The 25915-nt window shown below is 64.6% G+C and overlaps 1 protein-coding gene across 1 annotated transcript in view; it reads left to right on the top strand.

The window, feature by feature from the left end:
* The window catches only part of TBC1D8 (TBC1 domain family member 8), a 155652-nt gene that overhangs the window by 100120 nt on the left and 29617 nt on the right, over positions 1 to 25915 (top strand). Inside the window, exons 6-15 of the mRNA XM_054728001.1 lie at positions 7410 to 7617; positions 14960 to 15157; positions 15605 to 15745; positions 17113 to 17263; positions 20381 to 20595; positions 21293 to 21410; positions 23807 to 24092; positions 24608 to 24737; positions 24851 to 24949; positions 25814 to 25882. Of these exons, the coding sequence (XP_054583976.1) occupies positions 7410 to 7617; positions 14960 to 15157; positions 15605 to 15745; positions 17113 to 17263; positions 20381 to 20595; positions 21293 to 21410; positions 23807 to 24092; positions 24608 to 24737; positions 24851 to 24949; positions 25814 to 25882 (1615 nt within the window). The remainder of the gene's footprint in view (positions 1 to 7409; positions 7618 to 14959; positions 15158 to 15604; positions 15746 to 17112; positions 17264 to 20380; positions 20596 to 21292; positions 21411 to 23806; positions 24093 to 24607; positions 24738 to 24850; positions 24950 to 25813; positions 25883 to 25915) is intronic.

Below are 25915 nucleotides of genomic sequence, written 5' to 3' on the forward strand. Positions count from 1 at the left end.
CTCAGCAGGGTAGGAACCTCAGGTCACTCCTCAGCAGGGACAGGAACCTCAGGTCACTCCTCAGCAGGGACAGGAACCTCAGGTCACTCCTCAGCAGGGACAGGAACCTCAGGTCACTCCTCAGCAGGGTAGGAACCTCAGGTCACTCCTCAGCAGGGACAGGAACCTCAGGTCACTCCTCAGCAGGGACAGGAACCTCAGGTCACTCCTCAGCAGGGTAGGAACCTCAGGTCACTCCTCAGCAGGGACAGGAACCTCAGGTCACTCCTCAGCAGGGTAGGAACCTCAGGTCACTCCTCAGCAGGGTAGGAACCTCAGGTCACTCCTCAGCAGGGACAGGAACCTCAGGTCACTCCTCAGCAGGGTAGGAACCTCAGGTCACTCCTCAGCAGGGACAGGAACCTCAGGTCACTCCTCAGCAGGGACAGGAACCTCCGGTCACTCCTCAGCAGGGTAGGAACCTCAGGTCACTCCTCAGCAGGGACAGGAACCTCAGGTCACTCCTCAGCAGGGACAGGAACCTCAGGTCACTCCTCAGGAGGGACAGGAACCTCAGGTCACTCCTCAGCAGGGACAGGAACCTCAGGTCACTCCTCAGCAGGGACAGGAACCTCAGGTCACTCCTCAGCAGGGACAGGAACCTCAGGTCACTCCTCAGCAGGGACAGGAACCTCAGGTCACTCCTCAGCAGGGACAGGAACCTCAGGTCACTCCTCAGCAGGGACAGGAACCTCAGGTCACTCCTCAGCAGGGACAGGAACCTCAGGTCACTCCTCAGCAGGGTAGGAACCTCAGGTCACTCCTCAGCAGGGACAGGAACCTCAGGTCACTCCTCAGCAGGGACAGGAACCTCAGGTCACTCCTCAGCAGGGACAGGAACCTCAGGTCACTCCTCAGCAGGGACAGGAACCTCAGGTCACTCCTCAGCAGGGACAGGAACCTCAGGTCACTCCTCAGCAGGGACAGGAACCTCAGGTCACTCCTCAGCAGGGACAGGAACCTCAGGTCACTCCTCAGCAGGGTAGGAACCTCAGGTCACTCCTCAGCAGGGACAGGAACCTCAGGTCACTCCTCAGCAGGGACAGGAACCTCAGGTCACTCCTCAGCAGGGACAGGAACCTCAGGTCACTCCTCAGCAGGGACAGGAACCTCAGGTCACTCCTCAGCAGGGACAGGAACCTCAGGTCACTCCTCAGCAGGGACAGGAACCTCAGGTCACTCCTCAGCAGGGACAGGAACCTCAGGTCACTCCTCAGCAGGGACAGGAACCTCAGGTCACTCCTCAGCAGGGACAGGAACCTCCGGTCACTCCTCAGCAGGGACAGGAACCTCAGGTCACTCCTCAGCAGGGACAGGAACCTCAGGTCACTCCTCAGCAGGGACAGGAACCTCAGGTCACTCCTCAGCAGGGACAGGAACCTCAGGTCACTCCTCAGCAGGGACAGGAACCTCAGGTCACTCCTCAGGAGGGTAGGAACCTCCGGTCACTCCTCAGCAGGGACAGGAACCTCAGGTCACTCCTCAGCAGGGACAGGAACCTCAGGTCACTCCTCAGCAGGGACAGGAACCTCCGGTCACTCCTCAGCAGGGACAGGAACCTCAGGTCACTCCTCAGCAGGGTAGGAACCTCAGGTCACTCCTCAGCAGGGACAGGAACCTCAGGTCACTCCTCAGCAGGGACAGGAACCTCAGGTCACTCCTCAGCAGGGACAGGAACCTCAGGTCACTCCTCAGCAGGGACAGGAACCTCCGGTCACTCCTCAGCAGGGACAGGAACCTCAGGTCACTCCTCAGCAGGGTAGGAACCTCAGGTCACTCCTCAGCAGGGTAGGAACCTCAGGTCACTCCTCAGCAGGGACAGGAACCTCAGGTCACTCCTCAGCAGGGACAGGAACCTCAGGTCACTCCTCAGCAGGGTAGGAACCTCAGGTCACTCCTCAGCAGGGACAGGAACCTCAGGTCACTCCTCAGCAGGGACAGGAACCTCCGGTCACTCCTCAGCAGGGACAGGAACCTCCGGTCACTCCTCAGCAGGGACAGGAACCTCAGGTCACTCCTCAGCAGGGACAGGAACCTCAGGTCACTCCTCAGCAGGGTAGGAACCTCAGGTCACTCCTCAGCAGGGTAGGAACCTCCGGTCACTCCTCAGCAGGGACAGGAACCTCAGGTCACTCCTCAGCAGGGTAGGAACCTCAGGTCACTCCTCAGCAGGGTAGGAACCTCAGGTCACTCCTCAGCAGGGACAGGAACCTCAGGTCACTCCTCAGGAGGGACAGGAACCTCAGGTCACTCCTCAGCAGGGACAGGAACCTCAGGTCACTCCTCAGCAGGGTAGGAACCTCAGGTCACTCCTCAGCAGGGTAGGAACCTCAGGTCACTCCTCAGCAGGGACAGGAACCTCCGGTCACTCCTCAGCAGGGTAGGAACCTCAGGTCACTCCTCAGCAGGGACAGGAACCTCAGGTCACTCCTCAGCAGAGACAGGAACCTCCGGTCACTCCTCAGCAGGGACAGGAACCTCCGGTCACTCCTCAGCAGGGACAGGAACCTCAGGTCACTCCTCAGCAGGGCAGGAACCTCAGGTCACTCCTCAGCAGGGACAGGAACCTCAGGTCACTCCTCAGCAGGGTAGAAACCTCAGGTCACTCCTCAGCAGGGACAGGAACCTCAGGTCACTCCTCAGCAGGGACAGGAACCTCAGGTCACTCCTCAGCAGGGACAGGAACCTCAGGTCACTCCTCAGCAGGGACAGGAACCTCAGGTCACTCCTCAGCAGGGTAGGAACCTCCGGTCACTCCTCAGCAGGGACAGGAACCTCCGGTCACTCCTCAGCAGGGACAGGAACCTCAGGTCACTCCTCAGCAGGGTAGGAACCTCAGGTCACTCCTCAGCAGGGACAGGAACCTCCGGTCACTCCTCAGCAGGGACAGGAACCTCAGGTCACTCCTCAGCAGGGTAGGAACCTCAGGTCACTCCTCAGCAGGGTAGGAACCTCCGGTCACTCCTCAGCAGGGTAGGAACCTCAGGTCACTCCTCAGCAGGGACAGGAACCTCCGGTCACTCCTCAGCAGGGACAGGAACCTCAGGTCACTCCTCAGCAGGGTAGGAACCTCAGGTCACTCCTCAGCAGGGACAGGAACCTCAGGTCACTCCTCAGGAGGGACAGGAACCTCAGGTCACTCCTCAGCAGGGTAGGAACCTCAGGTCACTCCTCAGCAGGGACAGGAACCTCAGGTCACTCCTCAGCAGGGTAGGAACCTCAGGTCACTCCTCAGCAGGGACAGGAACCTCAGGTCACTCCTCAGTGGGGGCAGGAATGGGCTCAAGTGAAGGCCCACTTGAATTTCCGTGGCTCTTCCTCTGGAATGGCGTCCCACTCCTGGCCGAGCACCTGACCCTCCAGCACGATGCTCTGGCCACGTGAGCTGTGTGACCCCGGCGTCTCCTCGGCAGAATGTGAGATCTCAGAGAAGGAGGGGAAGGCACGCCCCGGCTGCTTGCTGGGCCCATCCCCACCTGAAAGTACCCCTCCACTAAGTCCCTCACCTGCTGCTGCAAGAGGTGTTGGGGGGGTGGTTTGCTCCTGGCAGCCTAGCCATGAGCTCAGTGTCAGCACTATCTACTTCCTCTTTTTTGAGTTTTCTTTTTTTATATTTAAGAGAAAAAGCATGCACACAGGCAGTGAGCAAGTGGGCTGGGTTCCCAGAGCGGCGTGGCCTCGGCCCAGAACTGTCCTGGCCCGTCCCAGGGAGAAGGGAAGCCTCCCAGGCCAGCCCAAAGCTCACGCGGCCTCAGAACACAGAAACACGCACCGCAGCCCAGCAAGCGGCCGACAGGACAGCAGTGGGCCGTGGGCCGTGGCCGTGGGCCGTGGGCCATGGGGAGGGCGCGACCTGGGCGCCGTGTGCTCCCCTCCTGGTGCCACGGTGCCAACGGGCAGCCTGCGGGCAGGGCAAGGCCAGTGGGGTCCCTTCCCCGTTGCTTTGGTGCCGGCCTTGCAGCCGACCTCACTTAGGAGTGCGCCAAGGCGCCCGGATTGCTGTCCTGCGACGCGTCTCGCTGCCAGGGCCTCGGGTAGGGGCGTGCTGCCCTCCTGCGCCCGTCGCACTGGTGTCTGCGGCCACGTGTCCTCAGCGGTGCCTGCCCCGCGTGTCCCCATTCACTCCTCCGAATAGTTTCATGGTCCCTCGCAGATGCTCATCTAGAAAATAGTCAATGTGTTTCACTAGCCTCAAGCTGTTCAGCCATGATGTAGAATAAAGAATTCGAAGCCATTTTTAAAAAGAAAGAAAGGAAGTGGGAGAGAGGTGAGGACGAAAGGGGCCCGGGTGGCTGGCGCTGGAGCTCCCAGGGCGGCGGGCCATGGGGCACGGGCCTGTGTGGCCGCTTCCTGCACTTCCACCTTCTCCGCAAGTGAAGGCTGTGCAGCCCTCCCCCTCCCCTCCCCCTCCCCCTCCCCCTCCCCCTCCCCCTCCGGGTGGCTCTGTCCTGGAGCCGCCTGCGGACACAAACAGGTAGTGACTCAACTCCATGGACTTGGCTTCCTGCCCGGAGACCAGGCTCAGCGTTGAGGGAACAGCCTTCTGCGAGGCCGGGGGGCGTCCTGGCTCTTTGTTGATGTTCTCACTTCCCTGGAACGGCGGGCCGCACCTGGCCACCGTGGAGGCGGCACCACTGCTGGTGCGCTGCCTGGGACCGGGTGGGCACCGAGATCCAGGCTGTGCCCGCAGGGGTGGGGGGAGCTCTCAGCCAGGATCAGGCAGGCAGGTCGGGCCTGGCAGGACAGGGCACCACGTGGGCCTGGCAAGGGTTCCTCAGGTGTGGTCCCCGAGAACCCAGGAGGCAGGCGACTCCTGGAGAGCGTGGAAGGAGGAGGGTGAATGGGTTGGTCCTGAACTTTGCAAACAGAGATCAGGTCTGCGGTGGTGAAGGATGGAGTGCGGGCGTGCAGCCAGCCAGGGTCGGGGTGGAGCGGGGCGGCTGGCTGAGTGCGGCTAGAAGGTGTCTTCACTGGAACCTGTGGGTGGTGAGAACGCTGGAGGGAAGCAGCCGCGGGGCAGTCTGCACCCGGTCCTGGCGTGTAAGCAAGCTCTTCCCGCCGCACTAAGGAGCTGCTCTCCGGCTGCCCGGCCGGCCGGCAGCTCCCCTGGCGTTTCAGACCATCCTCAGCCTCTCGGCCCGCACCCCCCCCCCCCCCCCCCCCCCCCGCCGCGGCTGCTCCCCTCGCCCACTGGGGCTGTCCAGGCTCATGTGGCCCAGCTGGCGCCTGGGCCCCGTCCCCCTGCAGCGTGCCCGGGTCCTCGCTCTCTGGGCGGGCGGATGGACGCACGGACGGCGCACGGACGGCGCGAGGACAGAGGAGGAGAAGAGCCTGTGGGTGAATGTGTCCTGCTGCCCCCTCTGCTCCCTCGGGCTCTGGGCGGGTTTTCAAAGGCAGCGGGCCTGCGGGATCCTTGGCGCTGCTGGCGCCTCGGCCGCCCTCCGTCTCCGCGGAGCGGCCGCAGAGGAAGCTGGCGAGCGAGCGCGGGAGAGGGGCTCCGTGGCTCACTGGGCTTTAGGAAACGCATCTAGCCTTCCTGCTTGTGCCTGGCGGGCGCCTGACAAGAGACTGGAAATCTTCAGGTGTTTATTTATTTACTTTTAATTTTTAAAGTATGTTTTTATTGATTTCAGAGAGGAAGGAGAGAGAGAAACATCCATGATGAGAATCATTAATCGGCTGCCTCCTGCACACACCCCACCGGGGATGGAGCCCACAACCCAAGCATGTGCCCCGATCGGGAATCGAACCCGGGACCCTTCAGTCTGCAGGAGACGCTCTGTCCACTGAGCCACAGCAGCCAGGGCGTGGTGTGTGTTCTGACGAGGTGAACTGGCTGCAGGGGACTGAGCCACCCCAGCGGGCGGGCGTGGGACCAGGCTCTGGCCAGCACCGAAGCAACGCCGCACACGCCGACGGGAGAGCCCGCCTGTGCCCGCCTGGCTCCACGTTTCTCCCTCCGTCAGTCCCGGCACCCACTCTCCGTCCCACAGGGTGAGCCCGACAGGCCTTCCCCCGCGCCCTGGAGGCCGGGGGAGCGGGAAGCCTGTGTTTGATCCCTCTCCACCATCGGAGACGGAGAGCGCGAGTGCTGGGTTTGTGGGGAAGTAGGGCGCTGCCCACCCCTTGGTTTTTGGGGTCCCCGGAATGTGAAGTGTGTGCATGTCGCCTAGCATTCACTGCGTGTTGTCAGGTGCGACTGCCCATGTTAACGTCAGCTCAGCACACACCTGATGGCTCCTGCTCCAGCTTCTGAGGAGCCGCCTGTTCCCAGGGTGGCAAGTGCGAGGGAGGCTGATCCGCACCTTCCCTGCTGTGCCCAGGCCGTGCCGTGCCCGTGCCCCGGGCGTGGACGGCGGGCAGTCAGTGCGGCTGGCCGTGCCGTGCCCCGGGTGTGGACGGCGGGCAGTCAGTGCGGCGGGCTGGTTTCCATTGTGCGGGTGCCCTGCCCTGGCTTGGGCCTGAGGTCACACAGTGCTCGGAGTTTTTGGGTTTGAACGCAGGGACCGTCCACGGCACCCTTTGTCATTTGTTCTAGAAAAACAAGCAAGGGCTTACTGTCCGCAGCAAAACCACGCTCTGGACAGTGAGACGAGGAAGGCCCGGGAGCACAGGAGGCCCAGGCGGGCTGCTCGGCTCACTGGGAAGTCAGAGAAAAGGGGGCCTTGGGGACAAGCCGCTGCCGCCCGCTGCTCCCTGGGGCGAGTCCTGTGGGGTGTTGGGGTTCAGGACGAGCGCCTGGAGGGAGGGCCCAGCTGGCGCTTTAAAGCGCACACGTAGGGGTTTCAGTTTACACAGAGATGTGCCCTTGTCACACGATTCGTGTGAGCACATTGCCCACCCTCCCCGAGCCTACACTTCCGTCCTTATAGATCCTCGCTCCGGAAATGTCACGGAAGGGAGTCGGGCATCGTGTGGGCTGTGCCCGGGCCCTTTCCCTTAGCCCGGTTTTCCGGTTCATTCATGGTTGGCGGTGCCTGCGGCGTTTCACTGTGCGGGGGCCACGGGCTGGCGGCCATGGGTAACGGTGCGGGGACCTGTGTGAGCTCCCGGGACGCGCCTTCGGTCAGTCCCAGGGCGGCCGCCGGGCCCGGGACTCCAGGCCCGACCCTCGGAGGAGCCGCAGGTCACCCCCCGGCACCGCACCGCCCTGCGAGGCCGTCTTGGGGGCTGGCTGTCCCCAGCGGCGGTGACGGCCCGTGTTGTCCGGCCCGAGAGGACGCGTGGGCCTCGGAGTCCGTCCCTGACTCGGGGCGGCGGGCCCGCTGGGCGGGCGGCACGGGCCTGGCCCACGGCCGGCCGGGCTGCGGCGGTGGGAGTGCTCGTGGGGACGGAGGCTCCGGCCTGGTTCATGCCCTCCCGCCTCCCAGGGACCTGGAGGCCCGAGCGCAGAGCGAGCTGTTCCGGGCCGTCTTCAGGCTGCCGCGGCGCGAGAGGCTGCACGCCGTCCGGGGCTGCTCCCTGTGGACGCCCTTCAGCCGCCGCCACACCGCCGGGCGCCTCTTCGCCTCCGACCGCTACGTCTGCTTCGCCAGCACCGAGGAGGGCAGCTGCCGGGTCATCATCCCGCTCCGCGAGGTGGGCCGAGGGCGTGGCCCGGGAGCCGGCCCGAGGGGGAGGGAGGGGGGGAGCCGGCCCGAGGGGGAGGGAGGGGGGGAGCCGGCCCGAGGGGGAGGGAGGGGAGAGGGGGGGAGGAAGGTGGGGGGGAGTGGCACGATCAGGGTACTTCCCACTTGCTGTTGTTGCTATGGCAACCGGAGATTTGTATAAAAGTGATAGGTGAGAACAGGGCATGCTCACCTCCCTGTTATCAATAAAGCTGTAAGTGAAGACGGCTTTTTGACAAAAGGGAAGAGAAAAGGCGATTTAAAAATCATCCCTTTTGAAAAAAAAAGTCGAAGGTCTCAGCTGTATACCCTCCTGGCACTTTAGTTTAACCTTGAAAACCGCTTCCTGGCACATGGGCCAGGCCCCTTGTGAGGTGGGCCGCCTGCGGGGCCCCTAAGCCCACTTCCCAGGGGCTCAGCTGTTCACCCCTGAGACCCTCCCCACATCCCGCCTGTCTTCACCCCTGAGACCCTCCCCACATCCCCTCCTGTCTTCACCCAGACCCTCCCCACATCCCCTCCTGTCTTCACCCCTGAGACCCTCCCCACATCCCCGCCTGTCTTCACCCCTGAGACCCTCCCCACATCCCCTCCTGTCTTCACCCCTGAGACCCTCCCCACATCCCGCCTGTCTTCACCCCTGAGACCCTCCCCACATCCCCTCCTGTCTTCACCCAGACCCTCCCCACATCCCGCCTGTCTTCACCCCTGAGACCCTCCCCACATCCCGCCTGTCTTCACCCCTGAGACCCTCCCCACATCCCCTCCTGTCTTCACCCCTGAGACCCTCCCCACATCCCCGCCTGTCTTCACCCCTGAGACCCTCCCCACATCCCCTCCTGTCTTCACCCCTGAGACCCTCCCCACATCCCGCCTGTCTTCACCCCTGAGACCCTCCCCACATCCCCGCCTGTCTTCACCCAGACCCTCCCCACATCCCGCCTGTCTTCACCCCTGAGACCCTCCCCACATCCCCTCCTGTCTTCACCCCTGAGACCCTCCCCACATCCCCGCCTGTCTCCACCCCTGAGACCCTCCCCACATCCCCTCCTGTCTTCACCCAGACCCTCCCCACATCCCCTCCTGTCTTCACCCAGACCCTCCCCACATCCCCGCCTGTCTCCACCCCTGAGACCCTCCCCACATCCCCGCCTGTCTCCACCCCTGAGACCCTCCCCACATCCCCGCCTGTCTTCACCCCTGAGACCCTCCCCACATCCCGCCTGTCTTCACCCCTGAGACCCTCCCCACATCCCCGCCTGTCTTCACCCAGACCCTCCCCACATCCCCGCCTGTCTCCACCCCTGAGACCCTCCCCACATCCCCGCCTGTCTCCACCCCTGAGACCCTCCCCACATCCCCGCCTGTCTTCACCCCTGAGACCCTCCCCACATCCCGCCTGTCTTCACCCCTGAGACCCTCCCCACATCCCCGCCTGTCTCCACCCAGACCCTCCCCACATCCCCTCCTGTCTTCACCCCTGAGACCCTCCCCACATCCCCGCCTGTCTCCACCCCTGAGACCCTCCCCACATCCCCGCCTGTCTTCACCCCTGAGACCCTCCCCACATCCCGCCTGTCTTCACCCCTGAGACCCTCCCCACATCCCCGCCTGTCTCCACCCAGACCCTCCCCACATCCCCTCCTGTCTTCACCCCTGAGACCCTCCCCACATCCCCGCCTGTCTTCACCCCTGAGACCCTCCCCACATCCCGCCTGTCTTCACCCCTGAGACCCTCCCCACATCCCCGCCTGTCTCCACCCAGACCCTCCCCACATCCCCTCCTGTCTTCACCCCTGAGACCCTCCCCACATCCCCGCCTGTCTCCACCCCTGAGACCCTCCCCACATCCCCGCCTGTCTTCACCCCTGAGACCCTCCCCACATCCCGCCTGTCTTCACCCCTGAGACCCTCCCCACATCCCCGCCTGTCTCCACCCAGACCCTCCCCACATCCCCTCCTGTCTTCACCCCTGAGACCCTCCCCACATCCCCGCCTGTCTTCACCCCTGAGACCCTCCCCACATCCCCTCCTGTCTTCACCCAGACCCTCCCCACATCCCGCCTGTCTTCACCCAGACCCTCCCCACATCCCGCCTGTCTTCACCCCTGAGACCCTCCCCACATCCCGCCTGTCTTCACCCCTGAGACCCTCCCCACATCCCCGCCTGTCTCCACCCAGACCCTCCCCACATCCCCTCCTGTCTTCACCCCTGAGACCCTCCCCACATCCCCGCCTGTCTTCACCCCTGAGACCCTCCCCACATCCCCGCCTGTCTCCACCCAGACCCTCCCCACATCCCGCCTGTCTTCACCCCTGAGACCCTCCCCACATCCCCTGCCTGTCTTCACCCAGACCCTCCCCACATCCCCTCCTGTCTTCACCCCTGAGACCCTCCCCACATCCCCGCCTGTCTCCACCCCTGAGACCCTCCCCACATCCCCGCCTGTCTTCACCCCTGAGACCCTCCCCACATCCCGCCTGTCTTCACCCCTGAGACCCTCCCCACATCCCCGCCTGTCTTCACCCCTGAGACCCTCCCCACATCCCCGCCTGTCTCCACCCCTGAGACCCTCCCCACATCCCCGCCTGTCTTCACCCCTGAGACCCTCCCCACATCCCCGCCTGTCTTCACCCCTGAGACCCTCCCCACATCCCGCCTGTCTTCACCCCTGAGACCCTCCCCACATCCCCGCCTGTCTTCACCCCTGAGACCCTCCCCACATCCCCGCCTGTCTCCACCCAGACCCTCCCCACATCCCCGTCTGTCTTCACCCAGACCCTCCCCACATCCCCGCCTGTCTCCACCCCTGAGACCCTCCCCACATCCCCGCCTGTCTTCACCCCTGAGACCCTCCCCACATCCCCGCCTGTCTCCACCCAGACCCTCCCCACATCCCCGTCTGTCTTCACCCAGACCCTCCCCACATCCCCGCCTGTCTCCACCCCTGAGACCCTCCCCACATCCCGCCTGTCTTCACCCCTGAGACCCTCCCCACATCCCCTCCTGTCTTCACCCCTGAGACCCTCCCCACATCCCCGCCTGTCTTCACCCCTGAGACCCTCCCCACATCCCCTCCTGTCTTCACCCCTGAGACCCTCCCCACATCCCGCCTGTCTTCACCCCTGAGACCCTCCCCACATCCCCGCCTGTCTTCACCCAGACCCTCCCCACATCCCGCCTGTCTTCACCCCTGAGACCCTCCCCACATCCCCTCCTGTCTTCACCCCTGAGACCCTCCCCACATCCCCGCCTGTCTCCACCCCTGAGACCCTCCCCACATCCCCTCCTGTCTTCACCCAGACCCTCCCCACATCCCCTCCTGTCTTCACCCAGACCCTCCCCACATCCCCGCCTGTCTCCACCCCTGAGACCCTCCCCACATCCCCGCCTGTCTCCACCCCTGAGACCCTCCCCACATCCCCGCCTGTCTTCACCCCTGAGACCCTCCCCACATCCCGCCTGTCTTCACCCCTGAGACCCTCCCCACATCCCCGCCTGTCTTCACCCAGACCCTCCCCACATCCCCGCCTGTCTCCACCCCTGAGACCCTCCCCACATCCCCGCCTGTCTCCACCCCTGAGACCCTCCCCACATCCCCGCCTGTCTTCACCCCTGAGACCCTCCCCACATCCCGCCTGTCTTCACCCCTGAGACCCTCCCCACATCCCCGCCTGTCTCCACCCAGACCCTCCCCACATCCCCTCCTGTCTTCACCCCTGAGACCCTCCCCACATCCCCGCCTGTCTCCACCCCTGAGACCCTCCCCACATCCCCGCCTGTCTTCACCCCTGAGACCCTCCCCACATCCCGCCTGTCTTCACCCCTGAGACCCTCCCCACATCCCCGCCTGTCTCCACCCAGACCCTCCCCACATCCCCTCCTGTCTTCACCCCTGAGACCCTCCCCACATCCCCGCCTGTCTTCACCCCTGAGACCCTCCCCACATCCCGCCTGTCTTCACCCCTGAGACCCTCCCCACATCCCCGCCTGTCTCCACCCAGACCCTCCCCACATCCCCTCCTGTCTTCACCCCTGAGACCCTCCCCACATCCCCGCCTGTCTCCACCCCTGAGACCCTCCCCACATCCCCGCCTGTCTTCACCCCTGAGACCCTCCCCACATCCCGCCTGTCTTCACCCCTGAGACCCTCCCCACATCCCCGCCTGTCTCCACCCAGACCCTCCCCACATCCCCTCCTGTCTTCACCCCTGAGACCCTCCCCACATCCCCGCCTGTCTTCACCCCTGAGACCCTCCCCACATCCCCTCCTGTCTTCACCCAGACCCTCCCCACATCCCCGCCTGTCTTCACCCAGACCCTCCCCACATCCCGCCTGTCTTCACCCCTGAGACCCTCCCCACATCCCGCCTGTCTTCACCCCTGAGACCCTCCCCACATCCCCGCCTGTCTCCACCCAGACCCTCCCCACATCCCCTCCTGTCTTCACCCCTGAGACCCTCCCCACATCCCCGCCTGTCTTCACCCCTGAGACCCTCCCCACATCCCCGCCTGTCTCCACCCCTGAGACCCTCCCCACATCCCGCCTGTCTTCACCCCTGAGACCCTCCCCACATCCCTGCCTGTCTCCACCCAGACCCTCCCCACATCCCCTCCTGTCTTCACCCCTGAGACCCTCCCCACATCCCCGCCTGTCTCCACCCCTGAGACCCTCCCCACATCCCCGCCTGTCTTCACCCCTGAGACCCTCCCCACATCCCGCCTGTCTTCACCCCTGAGACCCTCCCCACATCCCCGCCTGTCTTCACCCCTGAGACCCTCCCCACATCCCCGCCTGTCTCCACCCCTGAGACCCTCCCCACATCCCCGCCTGTCTTCACCCCTGAGACCCTCCCCACATCCCCGCCTGTCTTCACCCCTGAGACCCTCCCCACATCCCGCCTGTCTTCACCCCTGAGACCCTCCCCACATCCCCGCCTGTCTTCACCCCTGAGACCCTCCCCACATCCCCGCCTGTCTCCACCCAGACCCTCCCCACATCCCCGTCTGTCTTCACCCAGACCCTCCCCACATCCCCGCCTGTCTCCACCCCTGAGACCCTCCCCACATCCCCGCCTGTCTTCACCCCTGAGACCCTCCCCACATCCCCGCCTGTCTCCACCCAGACCCTCCCCACATCCCCGCCTGTCTTCACCCAGACCCTCCCCACATCCCCGCCTGTCTTCACCCAGACCCTCCCCACATCCCCGCCTGTCTTCACCCAGACCCTCCCCACATCCCCTCCTGTCTTCACCCCTGAGACCCTCCCCACATCCCCGCCTGTCTTCACCCCTGAGACCCTCCCCACATCCCCGCCTGTCTTCACCCCTGAGACCCTCCCCACATCCCCTCCTGTCTTCACCCAGACCCTCCCCACATCCCCTCCTGTCTTCACCCCTGAGACCCTCCCCACATCCCCGCCTGTCTTCACCCCTGAGACCCTCCCCACATCCCCGCCTGTCTTCACCCAGACCCTCCCCACATCCCCTCCTGTCTTCACCCCTGAGACCCTCCCCACATCCCGCCTGTCTTCACCCCTGAGACCCTCCCCACATCCCCGCCTGTCTTCACCCCTGAGACCCTCCCCACGGCCCCGCCTGTCTTCACCCAGACCCTCCCCACATCCCCGCCTGTCTTCACCCCTGAGACCCTCCCCACATCCCCGCCAGTCTTCACCCAGACCCTCCCCACATCCCCTCCTGTCTTCACCCCTGAGACCCTCCCCACATCCCCGCCTGTCTTCACCCCTGAGACCCTCCCCACATCCCCGCCTGTCTTCACCCCTGAGACCCTCCCCACATCCCGCCTGTCTTCACCCCTGAGACCCTCCCCACATCCCCGCCTGTCTTCACCCCTGAGACCCTCCCCACATCCCCGCCTGTCTTCACCCAGACCCTCCCCACATCCCGCCTGTCTTCACCCCTGAGACCCTCCCCACATCCCCGCCTGTCTTCACCCAGACCCTCCCCACCTCCCCGCCTGTCTTCACCCAGACCCTCCCCACATCCCCGCCTGTCTTCACCCAGACCCTCCCCACATCCCCGCCTGTCTTCACCCAGACCCTCCCCACATCCCCGCCTGTCTCCACCCAGACCCTCCCCACATCCCGCCTGTCTTCACCCCTGAGACCCTCCCCACATCCCCGCCTGTCTTCACCCCTGAGACCCTCCCCACATCCCCGCCTGTCTTCACCCCTGAGACCCTCCCCACATCCCCGCCTGTCTTCACCCCTGAGACCCTCCCCACATCCCGCCTGTCTTCACCCCTGAGACCCTCCCCACATCCCCGCCTGTCTTCACCCCTGAGACCCTCCCCACATCCCTGCCTGTCTCCACCCAGACCCTCCCCACATCCCGCCTGTCTTCACCCCTGAGACCCTCCCCACATCCCCGCCTGTCTTCACCCAGACCCTCCCCACATCCCCGCCTGTCTTCACCCCTGAGACCCTCCCCACATCCCCGCCTGTCTTCACCCCTGAGACCCTCCCCACATCCCCGCCTGTCTTCACCCCTGAGACCCTCCCCACATCCCGCCTGTCTTCACCCCTGAGACCCTCCCCACATCCCCGCCTGTCTTCACCCCTGAGACCCTCCCCACATCCCTGCCTGTCTCCACCCAGACCCTCCCCACATCCCGCCTGTCTTCACCCCTGAGACCCTCCCCACATCCCCGCCTGTCTTCACCCAGACCCTCCCCACATCCCGCCTGTCTTCACCCCTGAGACCCTCCCCACATCCCCGCCTGTCTTCACCCAGACCCTCCCCACATCCCCGCCTGTCTTCACCCAGACCCTCCCCACATCCCCGCCTGTCTTCACCCAGACCCTCCCCACGGCCCCGCCTGTCTGCCCCTGTGCAGTCCTTCATTTCACAAATGCCCTCCCCTCCCTCGGAGTGGAGCAGGACAGCCTTGGCTGGCGTGTGCGCTCTGGGCTCAGGATGGGAATCCATGCACAGCAGCGTTCTGTCTCCGCGGGAGAATTCCTGTGTTTGCTGCCCCTGCAGAACTCTCTTTCCCCGCTTCCTTGAGCAACACCCTCCCACCCCCTCAGCCCCCCCAGCCCCGGCACCGCCGCCTACTCCCTGTCCCCGGGCCTTCCTCCTGGGCCTCCTGCAGTGAGTCCCCGGGCAGGCTCTCGTGGTGTCGGGCCCGTCCGCGCCGCCTGTGCCAGCATGCAGTCCACGTGTGCGGACCTCGCTGGGCGACCCGCCGGCCCCGGTCGCTGGGCAGCTGCCCTGCTGGCTGTGGTGACGGTGCTGCCTGGTCCTGGGCGTTCCTGGAGGTGTGAAACGCTGCCTCCCCTTCGGCGCAGGTGCTGAGCATCGAGAAGATGGAGGACACGAGCCTGCTGCCCAGCCCGGTCATCGTCAGTGTCCGGGGCCAGATGGCCTTCCAGTTCATCGAGCTGAAGGACAGGGACGCGCTGGTGGAGGCGCTGCTGGGCCGGCTGCAGCGGGTGCAGGCCGACCTCCCCGCGCACCGCAGCGCCTCGCAGGGCGGGGACGACAGGGTGCGCCCTTGGCAGCGGGTCTGCGCAGCCCTCTTGTCCTGCCTGTCGGGCCTCGGTGTCCAGAGGGAGTGCGCGTAGCAGGCGTCCCGCACCCACGGGGCCGGTCGGCTGTGGCCTGTGGCTGTCTGCAGTCTCTGACGGTCCTGGGCCGTGTCCTCAGGTGGAGGGTGGGGTCACGTGGGGCGTGTAACCTCATCGCCCTGAGGGTGGGCCACAGACAGGGCCTGGTCCCGTCCCCCCCCCCCCCCCCGCACCCGCCAGCCCCCAAGCAGGGGGTGACAGCGCTCAGTGCTCTGGAGGCCACAGCAGTCCCAGGGCAGCGCAGGGGACCCCTTCCCCTGAGGGTCGAGGCCGCTGGGTCTCGGGGCGTGTGCTTCCTGAGAGTCGTGCGCTCACCTCCGGCCGCGTCCTGTGCCAAGGCAGCCACTGCCTCCTCCTCCCACGCAGACGCCGGCGCTTCAGTCCACGAGCGTGAGCAGTGACCACACGTTTGGGGACCTGGAAGTGGTGTCTTCTCCGAGCAGCGAGGAGAGCGGAGCGGAGAGCCCGCGGCGGCGCCCCGAGGCCCCGGGCGCTGTCCTGTGCTTGGTGGGTGCCGGCTTCCTGGCGGACGCTCCTGGGTGGCAGGTGCAGCCTCCCAGCCCCTGCTCCTGAGCTCAGCATCGCAGCGGGCGGGCGCCCGGAACAGCAGCCCCCTGGCGTGCTGGCCCACAGAGGAGGGCTGCTGGCCCTGGGGGAGGACGCAGTGCCCTGGGCGGGCTCCCCGCACGCCCTCCTCCGGCTCCGGGCGGTGTCTCCTGTCCTGCTTTGTTGAACTGAAACACGTTGCTGCCTCAGTAGTTTCTTCTCTGGCGGGAGAGCGGGAGGGAAGTGAGTGCAGGAGGTGAGTGAGCAGGAGGCCGTGCTTTGAGGCGGTGCCCTGGCGGCGGCGGCTCTGCGGGGCCGAGCGCTCTCTTCCCGGCTGCACGGCGCGTCCTCCTGCTCCTCACCGCGGGCTCGCTCACCCACACGGAGCCCCTGGGCTGCACACGGAGGCCTCGGCCACTGGAGCATGAAACAGGTGCAAACAGCGTGCATGCGAGAGTGTGTGTGTGTGTGCGCGCACGTATGAGTGTGCGCGCGAGTGTGTGTGCGTGTGCGCGCGTGTGTGTGAGTGTGTGTGCGTGTGTGAGTGTATGTGTGCGCGTTGAGTGCGTGCATGTGTATGAGTGTGTGTGAGCGTGTGTGAGTGTGTGTGCGCGTGAGTGTACGAATGAGTGTGTGTGCACATGTGTGTGTATGAGTGTGTGTGAGTGTGTGCGCGTGTGAGTGTGTGCGAATGAGTGTGTGTGCGCGCGCGTGTGTGCATGTGTGTGCACGTGTGTGTGTGCGTGCGTGTGTGTGTGTATGTGTGCGCGTTGAGTGCGCGAGTGTGTGTGAGCGTGTGTGCGCGTGAGTGTGCGAATGAGTGTGTGTGCATGTGTGTGCACGTGTGTGTGTGTGTGTGCGCGCGCGCGTGAGCTCCCTTACGGGGCGTGGGGCATTAAGAGCCTCCCTCAGCACCTCCCTGGAAGGAGTGGCCGCCTGCCCCAGGGTGATCAGGCCGTTCGGCTGCCTGGTGAGCCGCAGCTCTTGCTCTGATAGAGCCACGCGGTGTTTCAGTGTCTCCTCCGCGGCAGGAAGCTCAGGGCAGGTTCGGATCTGCCCGCTCCCCTTTGCCCTCCACCCTGTCCCCCTCCCCCTCTGCGGGCTGGTCCAGCAGCGGCTCCGGCCAGGCCTGATGAGCGCCCTGGGCCTCCCTCCCCCCGCCCCTCCCGTCTGCGTTGGGTCACGTTAGCGTTGGGAAGGCGTTTTCTTCCCGTCCAGTTTGCCAAGGAAATGGCGCTTGGCTGTGGGGGGCGGTGTGGGCCGTGGGGGGGGGATGGGGGAGGGAGGCGGGGGCGGGCTTCTTTGTGGTTAACATGTCCCTTTCCCAGCCCAGGGAGGAGGTGAAGACACGCCTGTGGAGGGACCACCTTGCGGAGTACGGCAGGACCGTGTGCATGTTCCGCACCGAGAAGGTCCGGAGGCTGGTGGCCATGGGCCTCCCCCAGTGCTTGCGCGGCCGGCTCTGGCTGCTCTTCTCAGGTGAGCGGGCCTGTGCTCTGGGCCCGTGTGATTTCTGGAGCAGGCGTGTGCCGGGTGTGACCTGGGGGCCGGCTGAGCGCTGGGTGTGACCTGGGGGCCGGCTGAGGGCCGGGTGTGACCTGGGGGCCGGCTGAGCGCCGGGTGTGACCTGGGGGCCGGCTGAGCGCTGGGTGTGACCTGGGGGCCGGCTGAGCGCCGGGTGTGACCTGGGGGCCGGCTGAGCGGTGGGTGTGACCTGGGGGCCGGCTGAGCGCTGGGTGTGACCTGGGGGCCGGCTGAGCGGTGGGTGTGACCTGGGGGCCGGCTGAGCGCTGGGTGTGACCTGGGGGCAGGCTGAGCGCCGGGTGTGACCTGGGGGCCGGCTGAGCGGTGGGTGTGACCTGGGGGCCGGCTGAGCGCCGGGTGTGACCTGGGGGCCGGCTGAGCGGTGGGTGTGACTGGCCGGCTGAGCGCTGGGCTGGCCTGCTTGCTCCTGCCACCTCTGGGCCTCCCTGACAGGTGGGCCCCTCAGGGTCCCCGCCTGCGTCTGGCTGGCCGTAGGGAGGCTGGAGTCTGTCCTATCCTGAGCTCTGTGAGGAGCCGTCCCTGCAGGGAAGGGCCTTTCTGGGTGTGAGCCCTCAACAGGCTGCGCCCGGCGCCCCCAGGCAGCTTGCTGGCCGGAGTTGCAATCACCCTGAGCCCTGGCTCCTGGGATCCTCCCTGGGCCTTCTGTCCTGCTCCCCTGCCTGCCTGCCGCAGCCCCCAGGTCCCCCCGCCGCCCCCCCCTCCGCTGCTGCTACTGTGGGTGCTGGGACCTCACGGGTGGATGGATGGGCTGAGACTCCCGAGCAGGATGCCTCGTCGCCAGGTTGACAGGAGCCATTCGCCCACGGAGGAGGCCGAGTCAGGGTGTGACTGCCGTGGGAGGCGGTGGGAGCCAGGAGGGTGCCCGTCCCCGGGGCCTGCTGTGCTCCGGGCAGCAAGTGCCTGAGCTGGTGTGCACTCCCCCTCACTGCTCACTTCTCCCTCTCCTGGCAGCCACCTACCTTCTTCCCTGTCTCCCCCCACAGTAGCCCTGCCTGCCCCCTGCCAGAGCCGCCAGGTGCAAGGTGGGGGGGGGAGGGCAGGGCCGGGGGCAGGGCCGGGGGCAGGGCCGGGGGCAGAGCAGGTGCAGGGCCGGGGGCAGAGCAGGGGCAGGGCCGGGGGCAGAGCAGGGGCAGGGCCGGGGGCAGGGCAGGTGCAGGGCCGGGGGCAGGGCCGGGGGCAGAGCAGGTGCAGGGCCGGGGGCAGGGCCGGGGGCAGAGCAGGTGCAGGGCCGGGGGCAGGGCAGGGGGGGGCAGGGCCGGGGGCAGGGCAGGTGCAGGGCCGGGGGCAGAGCAGGGGCAGGGCCGGGGGCAGGGCCGGGGGCAGAGCAGGGGCAGGGCCGGGGGCAGGGCCACACTCTGGGTGCACTTCCCAGGCCTGTCATGATGTCTCTGTGCACCTGCCTACATTTTTTTTTAAATTAAAAGTGCCTTCTGTATTTTTATATTTAATAAATATAGTCTATGTTCATATTGCAAAGAAAATAATGGCGGAGCAAGCAAAGAAGGTAACGTTACTCTTCCTCTGGTCCTCTAAAGCGGTTTAGGTGGATGGTCTTCCGGGTATTTTAATGAACAAATTCCATTTTATTTTTATTTTATTATTTTACCCAATTTTAATTTTATTTATCCATCCCCACCTGAGGATATGTTGATTGACTTTAGAGAGACAGGAAGGGGAGGGAGAGAGAGACATGGATCGGTTGCCTCCCCTACGGGCCCCGCCCGAGATTAAACCCGCAGCCTTTGGTGCACGGGGCCACTCCGCCGCCGAGCCACCTGCCGGCGGTGGACCTATTGGACACCCTGTGTAGTTATCTCCCCATGTCCCTGGGGCTCCATGTGTGGATTCAACCAACACATTGAAAACATTCGGGGGCGGGGGGAGATCCCAGGAAGTTTTAAAAAGCAGCACTTGACTCTGCCCCCTGCCCAGCTCGGCGCCCACCCCAGGGACTGGAGATGGGCAGCCGACCCTGCCATAGTCCCCATGCGACGTCAGTCATGTGCAGGCCCGGCGCCTCAGAGGGCTTGAACAACATGGGCTGTGGTGGTCGTGGGGGTCCTGGGACCGTTCACACGCTCACCGCGTATTAAAGAACCGACTGCCCAGTCAGTTCACGAGGGCTGTGACCTCAGCAGTCAAAGGGCTGCTGAGGTGTTGAAGCCGTTCGCGGTGGGTGCAGCTGTCCGTGTGCGCGCCGGGTGCAGCTGTCCGTGTGCGCGCCGGGTGCAGCTGTCCGTGTGCGCGCCGGGTGCAGCTGCCGTGTGCGCGCCGGGTGCAGCTGTCCGTGTGCGTGCCGGGTGCAGCTGTCCGTGTGCGTGCCGGGTGCAGCTGTCCGTGTGCGCGCCGGGTGCAGCTGTCCGTGTGCGTGCCGGGTGCATTGTCCGTGTGCGTGCCGGGTGCAGCTGTCCGTGTGCGTGCCGGGTGCAGCTGTCCGTGTGCGTGCCGGGTGCAGCTGTCCGTGTGCGTGCCGGGTGCAGCTGTCCGTGTGCGCGCCGGGTGCAGCTGTCCGTGTGCGTGCCGGGTGCAGCTGTCCGTGTGCGCGCCGGGTGCAGCTGTCCGTGTGCGAGCCGGGTGCAGCTGTCCGTGTGCGCGCCGGGTGCAGCTGCCCGTGTGCGCGCCGGGTGCAGCTGCCCGTGTGCGCGCCGCGTGCAGCTGCCGTGTGCGCGCCGGGTGCAGCTGTCCGTGTGCGCGCCGGGTGCAGCTGTCCGTGTGCGCGCCGGGTGCAGCTGTCGAGTTCATGCATGAAAGTGTGTGTACCTATGTAAGCATGCGTGTGTGTGCGCATGCACACATTCACTCTTTCTGTCCCTAGGGAATATAACTTAGAGGAGCACATTAATAAGCACTTACAGTAGGAACGTTTTGCCCTTTCTATGTGGTTATTCTCAGAAAGGCCATGCTGTTTTCTGTGTGGGGCAGAAATGAAGTCGTTTTGGTTGTGTGTGGTCTCAGAACACTTCAGGAGACCCCGCCGAGGTTCTCCGACAGGGCAAGCCTGTGCCCGCGGACCCTAGGAACCCGCCTCCTCGAAACGCCTCTCATCGCCAGATGCCGTAACCGACCTCGCCTCGCATCCCGGCTACTACGGGCGCCTGGTGGAGGAGTCCCTGGGGAAGTGCTGCCTGGCCACGGAGGAGATCGAGCGGGACCTGCACCGGTCCCTGCCGGAGCACCCCGCCTTCCAGACTGAGACGGGCATCGCCGCTCTGAGGAGGGTCCTGACCGCCTACGCCCACCGCAATCCCAGGATCGGGTACTGCCAGGTGAGGTGCGGGGCAGGCCCTCCGTCCCACGGCGCTGGCCCTGGCTCTGGTCCGTGTCCGGCCTCGGACCAGCGCTGTCCTGGGAAGGCTCTGCCCCGAGACGGTGCCAGGGAGGTAGGGCAGCACCCTGGGCGGGCGGGCCGGAGCCGCCTGCTGGCAGCGAGGTCTTCCTCTGGAGTGTGCAGGGTCAGCTGTAATGGGACGGTGCTTTGGGGAGGAAGTGGTGTTGGGGTGCTCATGTCCTCAGTGCTGGGGGCAGTGCCTGGGCTGCCCCAGGACTCGGGGGCTTGTTGGGCTTCCGTGGTGCAGACGCACGGACCCCCAGCAGGCCCTCCACGCTGGACTAGGGAAGCTCCTGACACTCAAGATACGAGATCTTAAACGTCGTTTTCCTGGGAATAAGCAAGATCATGGCTGCAGTGTGTGTGCCTGTGTGAACAGGCAGTCTAGTTTGGGCCTGGGGGGCACCACAGCGGGTCCCGCAATGCCGGGGGGACCGAGACGGTGGGGCTGACCACAGGGTGACCAGGGCGGGGACCGAGAGGACGGGCTGACTGGAGGGGACTGAGATGGCGGCTGGCCACACCGACAGGCACGCGGGCATCCTGCCGCCTGATGCTGGGCCGCAGGGCGGCTGGACGTGTTGCGGCAATGTCTGCGGCCGTGCGGCCCGCTCAGTGACCCCTGTGGCCCGCAGTCCATGAACATCCTGGCCTCCGTGCTGCTGCTCTACGCCGCCGAGGAGGACGCCTTCTGGCTGTTGGTTGCGGTGTGCGAGCGCATGCTCCCCGACTACTTCAACCGCCGCGTGCTGGGTAAGCGCCCCCCCCACTCTCCGCCTCCCCTCGCGCCTCCTCCCTCCCTCTCGCTGGGTGCCTGGCATGCGAAATGCCTGTGCAGGCCAGGCGACTCTCCCAGTCCTGGCCCAGCGTCTGAGACCCCTCAGCCCTCTGCATCCACTGGGCTCCGGGGTTTGCAAAGCTCACTGGCTCGCGGGTGTGGCTCACTGGGGTGATTCCCTGCAGTTTTGGCAAAGGGTGGAATAAGGTCACCTACAAGCACAGATTTTGAATAAAAAACAAACACATTGTTTTACGTTGATCACTGAACGCACAAGAAGGAAAGGAAAATTAAAGGCTCAAGAAACAGTTGAACGATGAAAACCAGAGAGGTGTCTCCCCGCTGGGGGGCAGGAGAGGAGGAAGTGAGGGAAGAACACAGGGACGCCGGCCTCAGGGGCGGCCTGGACCCCACTGCCTGGCAGGCTGGGGGGAGAGCGCGCAGCTCGGCTCTGTCCTGAAGCGCCCGGAGCCGTCAGGGTGGCGCCTGTGGAAGCCGCAGTCTGCGGCCCAGCAGCTGTCGGGTGGAGAGCGCGGCGCCAAAGCTGCTTTGGTAACACCCTTCGGGCACCTCCCGTCATGCCGGTGGAGGTGGAGGTGGCCCAGAGTTAGGTGCAGCAGAGGGGCAGGAAACAGCCAGCTGAGATGGGCCTTGACCGAGGGCGAGGCCGGGGGAGGGCTGCGGACACCCTGGGAGGGAGGGCGGCGGGCCCTGGCGTTCACTGGCTTGCCTCCCTTCTCCCTGGGCACTGTGGGAGGCGGTGTAGCTGGTCCAGAGGAGCAATGGGGGAGAGCCTTGGCGTCCGGGAGGCTGCGGCCATCGTCACCAGGGTCCGCCAGGACAGCTGGGGCTCCGGTGCCAGCCCGGCTCCAGGCAGGCGCACCGCACGCGCCGCCCCGTCCAGGCTGAGCAGGCGAAGGCTCCCTCCGCCCTGCACTGCCTCGGGCACCCTGGGCGCAGCGCCCCCAATGCAGCGGCCTGCTCCGGAGCGGGTGCGATGTGACAGTGCTCCCTGCAGCCCCGGCTTCCTCCCAGCAGCCAGCGGCTTGCTCTGTCCTCGCTGAGGAGTTTTACTGAGCGTGCGTATGGCCGTTGTCTGCCTCAGCCCGTTAGACATTTGAGTTGTTTCCAATTTTTATACCAAATAAAGTTGTGATGAACATTTAAGCTTTTGTGTGAATACTCCCCGTTGTCAGTTTTCTTGAGTATTTACCTAGGAGTAGAAGTGCTGGGTCATAGGTTAGTTGTACGTTTCATTCATAAGAAACGGTCAGTTTCTCACATGCGTGTACAATGTAGTCACATGCGTGTGTCAGCAGTGTAGGAGTGTTCTGGCCGCTGCACATCCTTGCCGGCTCTTGAAATTGTCTTTTCACTTTTAGCCGTTCCCGTGTGTGAGAAGTGGTGCACCATGGGGGTTTGAACGTGCATTCTCTGGTGATTAGTGATGAACATACATGTTCGTTCTTACTGGCCATTTGCTTATCATCTCGTTGAAGAGTCTGTTCGGTCTTGGCCTGTTGTTAAGAGTGTTGGTGGCTCACTTCCTGTCACTGTGGCAGGAGCTCTTTACTTGAATGCAGGGCCTTTGTCAGGTGCACTCACTGCGAGTGTTCTCTCTGAGTGTTTCCATGTTATCTTTTGGAGAACATCTCTAATGTTGATGTCCAAGTTATAATTTTTCTATGATTAGTGCTTTTGTGTGCTAAGAAATTTTTTCTTTTTCCTGTATTTTCTTTTTTTTTAATTTATCTATATTGGGGGTTTTTTTATATATATTTTTTTTTTCATTGATTTTTCACAGAGAGGAAGGGAGAGGGATAGAGAGCTAGAAACATCGATGAGAGAGAAACATCGACCAGCTGCCTCCCGCACACCCGCCACTGGGGATATGCCCGCAACCAATGTACATGCCCTTGACCGGAATCGAACCTGGGACCCTCAGTCCGCAGGCCGACGCTCCATCCACCGAGCCAAACCGGTTCCGGCATATCTATATTGTTGAAAGTATTACAGATGTTTCCCTTCCCCCCACCCCATGGGCTCCCCTACCCACTCCCACCCCCAGGCCTTCCCCGACTGTTGTCTGTCCGTGGGCTGTGCATCTGTGCACATAAGCTCGTTGGTTAAGCTTTCCCCGCCCCGGGAGTTGCATAGCATTCGCATGCAACTCATCCCAAGTGCACTCTGTCTGGGGTGAAGTATGCGATACCCAGACAGACAGCCCCGGACTGAACACTGCCCCCCATGGAGCCGCCCTGGTCACAATGGCAGAAATCTGTCTCCGGTGCTGCTGGCCTCCCGTGGAGGCGCTGAGCTCAGGCTGACTTTAGAGCGCGAGTCCCTCCCGCCACACGGCCTTCCTCCCCAGGGGCCCAGGTGGACCAGTCCGTGTTTGAGGAGCTCGTCCGGGAGCAGCTGCCCGAGCTGGCCGAGCGCCTGCGCGACCCCTCCGCCCTGGCGTCCCTGTCGCTCTCCTGGTTCCTGACGCTCTTCCTCAGCATCATGCCCCTGGAGAGCGCCGTGCACGTGGTGGACTGCTTCTTCTACGACGGCATCACGGCCGTCTTCCAGCTGGGGCTGGCCGTGCTGGAGGCCAACGCCCGGGCCCTGTGCAGCAGCCGGGACGACGGCCAGGCCCTCGTGCTCCTCAGCAGGTGCGCCCGCTGCGGGCTGTGCGGGACGAGGTGGGCACTGCCGTGGGCGAGGGCTGCGCCTGGGGCTCCTGCCCTCAGCCGGTGGCCACCCAGGCCCCCTGGTGGCACTGTTGACCCGTGTGGCGAGGCCGTCTCCCCTCCCTCTTCTCGGCCAAGCGGGAGTCGGGCCGAGAAAGGGCCCTGCATGCTTTCCTCGGAGGAGATTCAGGCCTCGAGTGTAGATGGAAGCCTAGTGGCCTGACCGGGCCGCGGGCGGGGAGGGGCTCCCGGGAGTGGGCTGACAGGTTCCCTCTTGGAAAGCTGTGGAGCCTGATCCACCGGCACCAGAGAGCGCAGAGCCCTGCGACCAGAGAGCCGGTCGGAAGTCTGGCTCACTATGAAGCGGCACGGGAGCTGCTCCCGGCCCTCTTCCCTCTTCCCGGGGCCGGGACGCAGGAGCGTGCGTGCAGGTGCTGAGCCACGCCTCGGGCCGGTGACCAGGCGAGGCAGCTGGCTCACCGCTGGGGTGTGCTCAGGTTTCTAGATCACATCAAGAACGAGGACAGCCCCGGGCCCCCCGTGGGCAGCCACCACGCCTTTTTCTCCGGCGACCAGGAGCCTCCTCCGGTGACCGACATTGCGGACCTGATCCGGGACTCCTATGAGGTAGCGGGGCCCTGCCTGTCCCGCCGCCTGCGGGCGCTCGCTGGGGAGACGGGACGGGCTGCAGGGGCGGCGGGCTGTGCCCCCGTGCCCAGGAGGGACCCGTCTCCCTGCAGAAGTTTGGGCACCAGTCTGTGGAGCAGATCGAGCGCATGCGCTGCAGGCACAGGATCCGGGTCCTCCAGGGCCACGAGGGCACCACCAAGCAGAACGTGGTGAGTGAGGCCTCCGTGGGGCGGAGAGGGGGACGGGCGGGTGGGGGCTGCCCTGGGTTCCCTGTTGGCCTCCAGCAAGAATCCCAGCTTTCTGCCCTGGCCCGTGGCTCGGCTGGTTGGAGCCATCGGCCTATGAACCAAAAGGTGCCGGGTTCGATACCCAGCCAGGGCACATGTCAGGTTAATGGTTCAATCCCTAGTTGGGGTGCTTATAGGAGGCAACTGACAATCAGAAACATCACATTGATGTTTCTCTCTCTCTCCAATCAATAACCATGGTTTTGGGTAAGGATGTAAAAAGAAAAGGGTGCCAGCTTTTCCCCTTCATGGAGGGGGCACGCTGCGCACTGGTGTGGGTGTCAGACAGACAGACTGGGAGCAGAGGGCCCACTGGAACCTCAGTCCCTGTGGAATGAGGACAGTGGCGCCTTGTGGGCCGGAGGAGGCGGCACACAGACATCCCTGCCCTGGCCTGCGTGCTCCTAGACCCGTGGTCGGCAAACCGCGGCTCGCGAGCCACATGCAGCTCTTGGCCCCTTGAGTGTGGCTCTTCCACAAAATACCACGGCCTGGGCGAGTCTAGTTAGAAGAAGTTTAAGTTTAAAAAATTTGGCTCTCAAAAGAAATTTCAATTGTTGTGCTGTTGATATTTGGCTCTGCTGACTAATGAGTTTGCCGACCACTGTCCCAGACCGTCTGCCCCACCGTCCGGCCAGGCCAGGGTTGAACTCCACAAGGTCACCTTGGCCGGAGGCCACATGACTGGTCGCCTCCCATAGGGTCTGTGTCTGGAAGGGGCGGGGGGGGGGGGAGGGCGCGGGCGTGCAGGCCCCACTCACGCCTTTGCTGTCTGCTCTCCTGCAGCTCCGCGTGGTCAGCCCTGAAGTCTCCTTCCCCCTTGGTGACCTCGAGGAGCTCTATGACTTGTTCAAGGTGCAGGTCTGGGAAGGGGAGGGAGGGACAGGC

This window comes from Eptesicus fuscus, chromosome 16 (assembly GCF_027574615.1).
Source record: "Eptesicus fuscus isolate TK198812 chromosome 16, DD_ASM_mEF_20220401, whole genome shotgun sequence".
Lineage (NCBI taxonomy): Eukaryota > Metazoa > Chordata > Mammalia > Chiroptera > Vespertilionidae > Eptesicus > Eptesicus fuscus.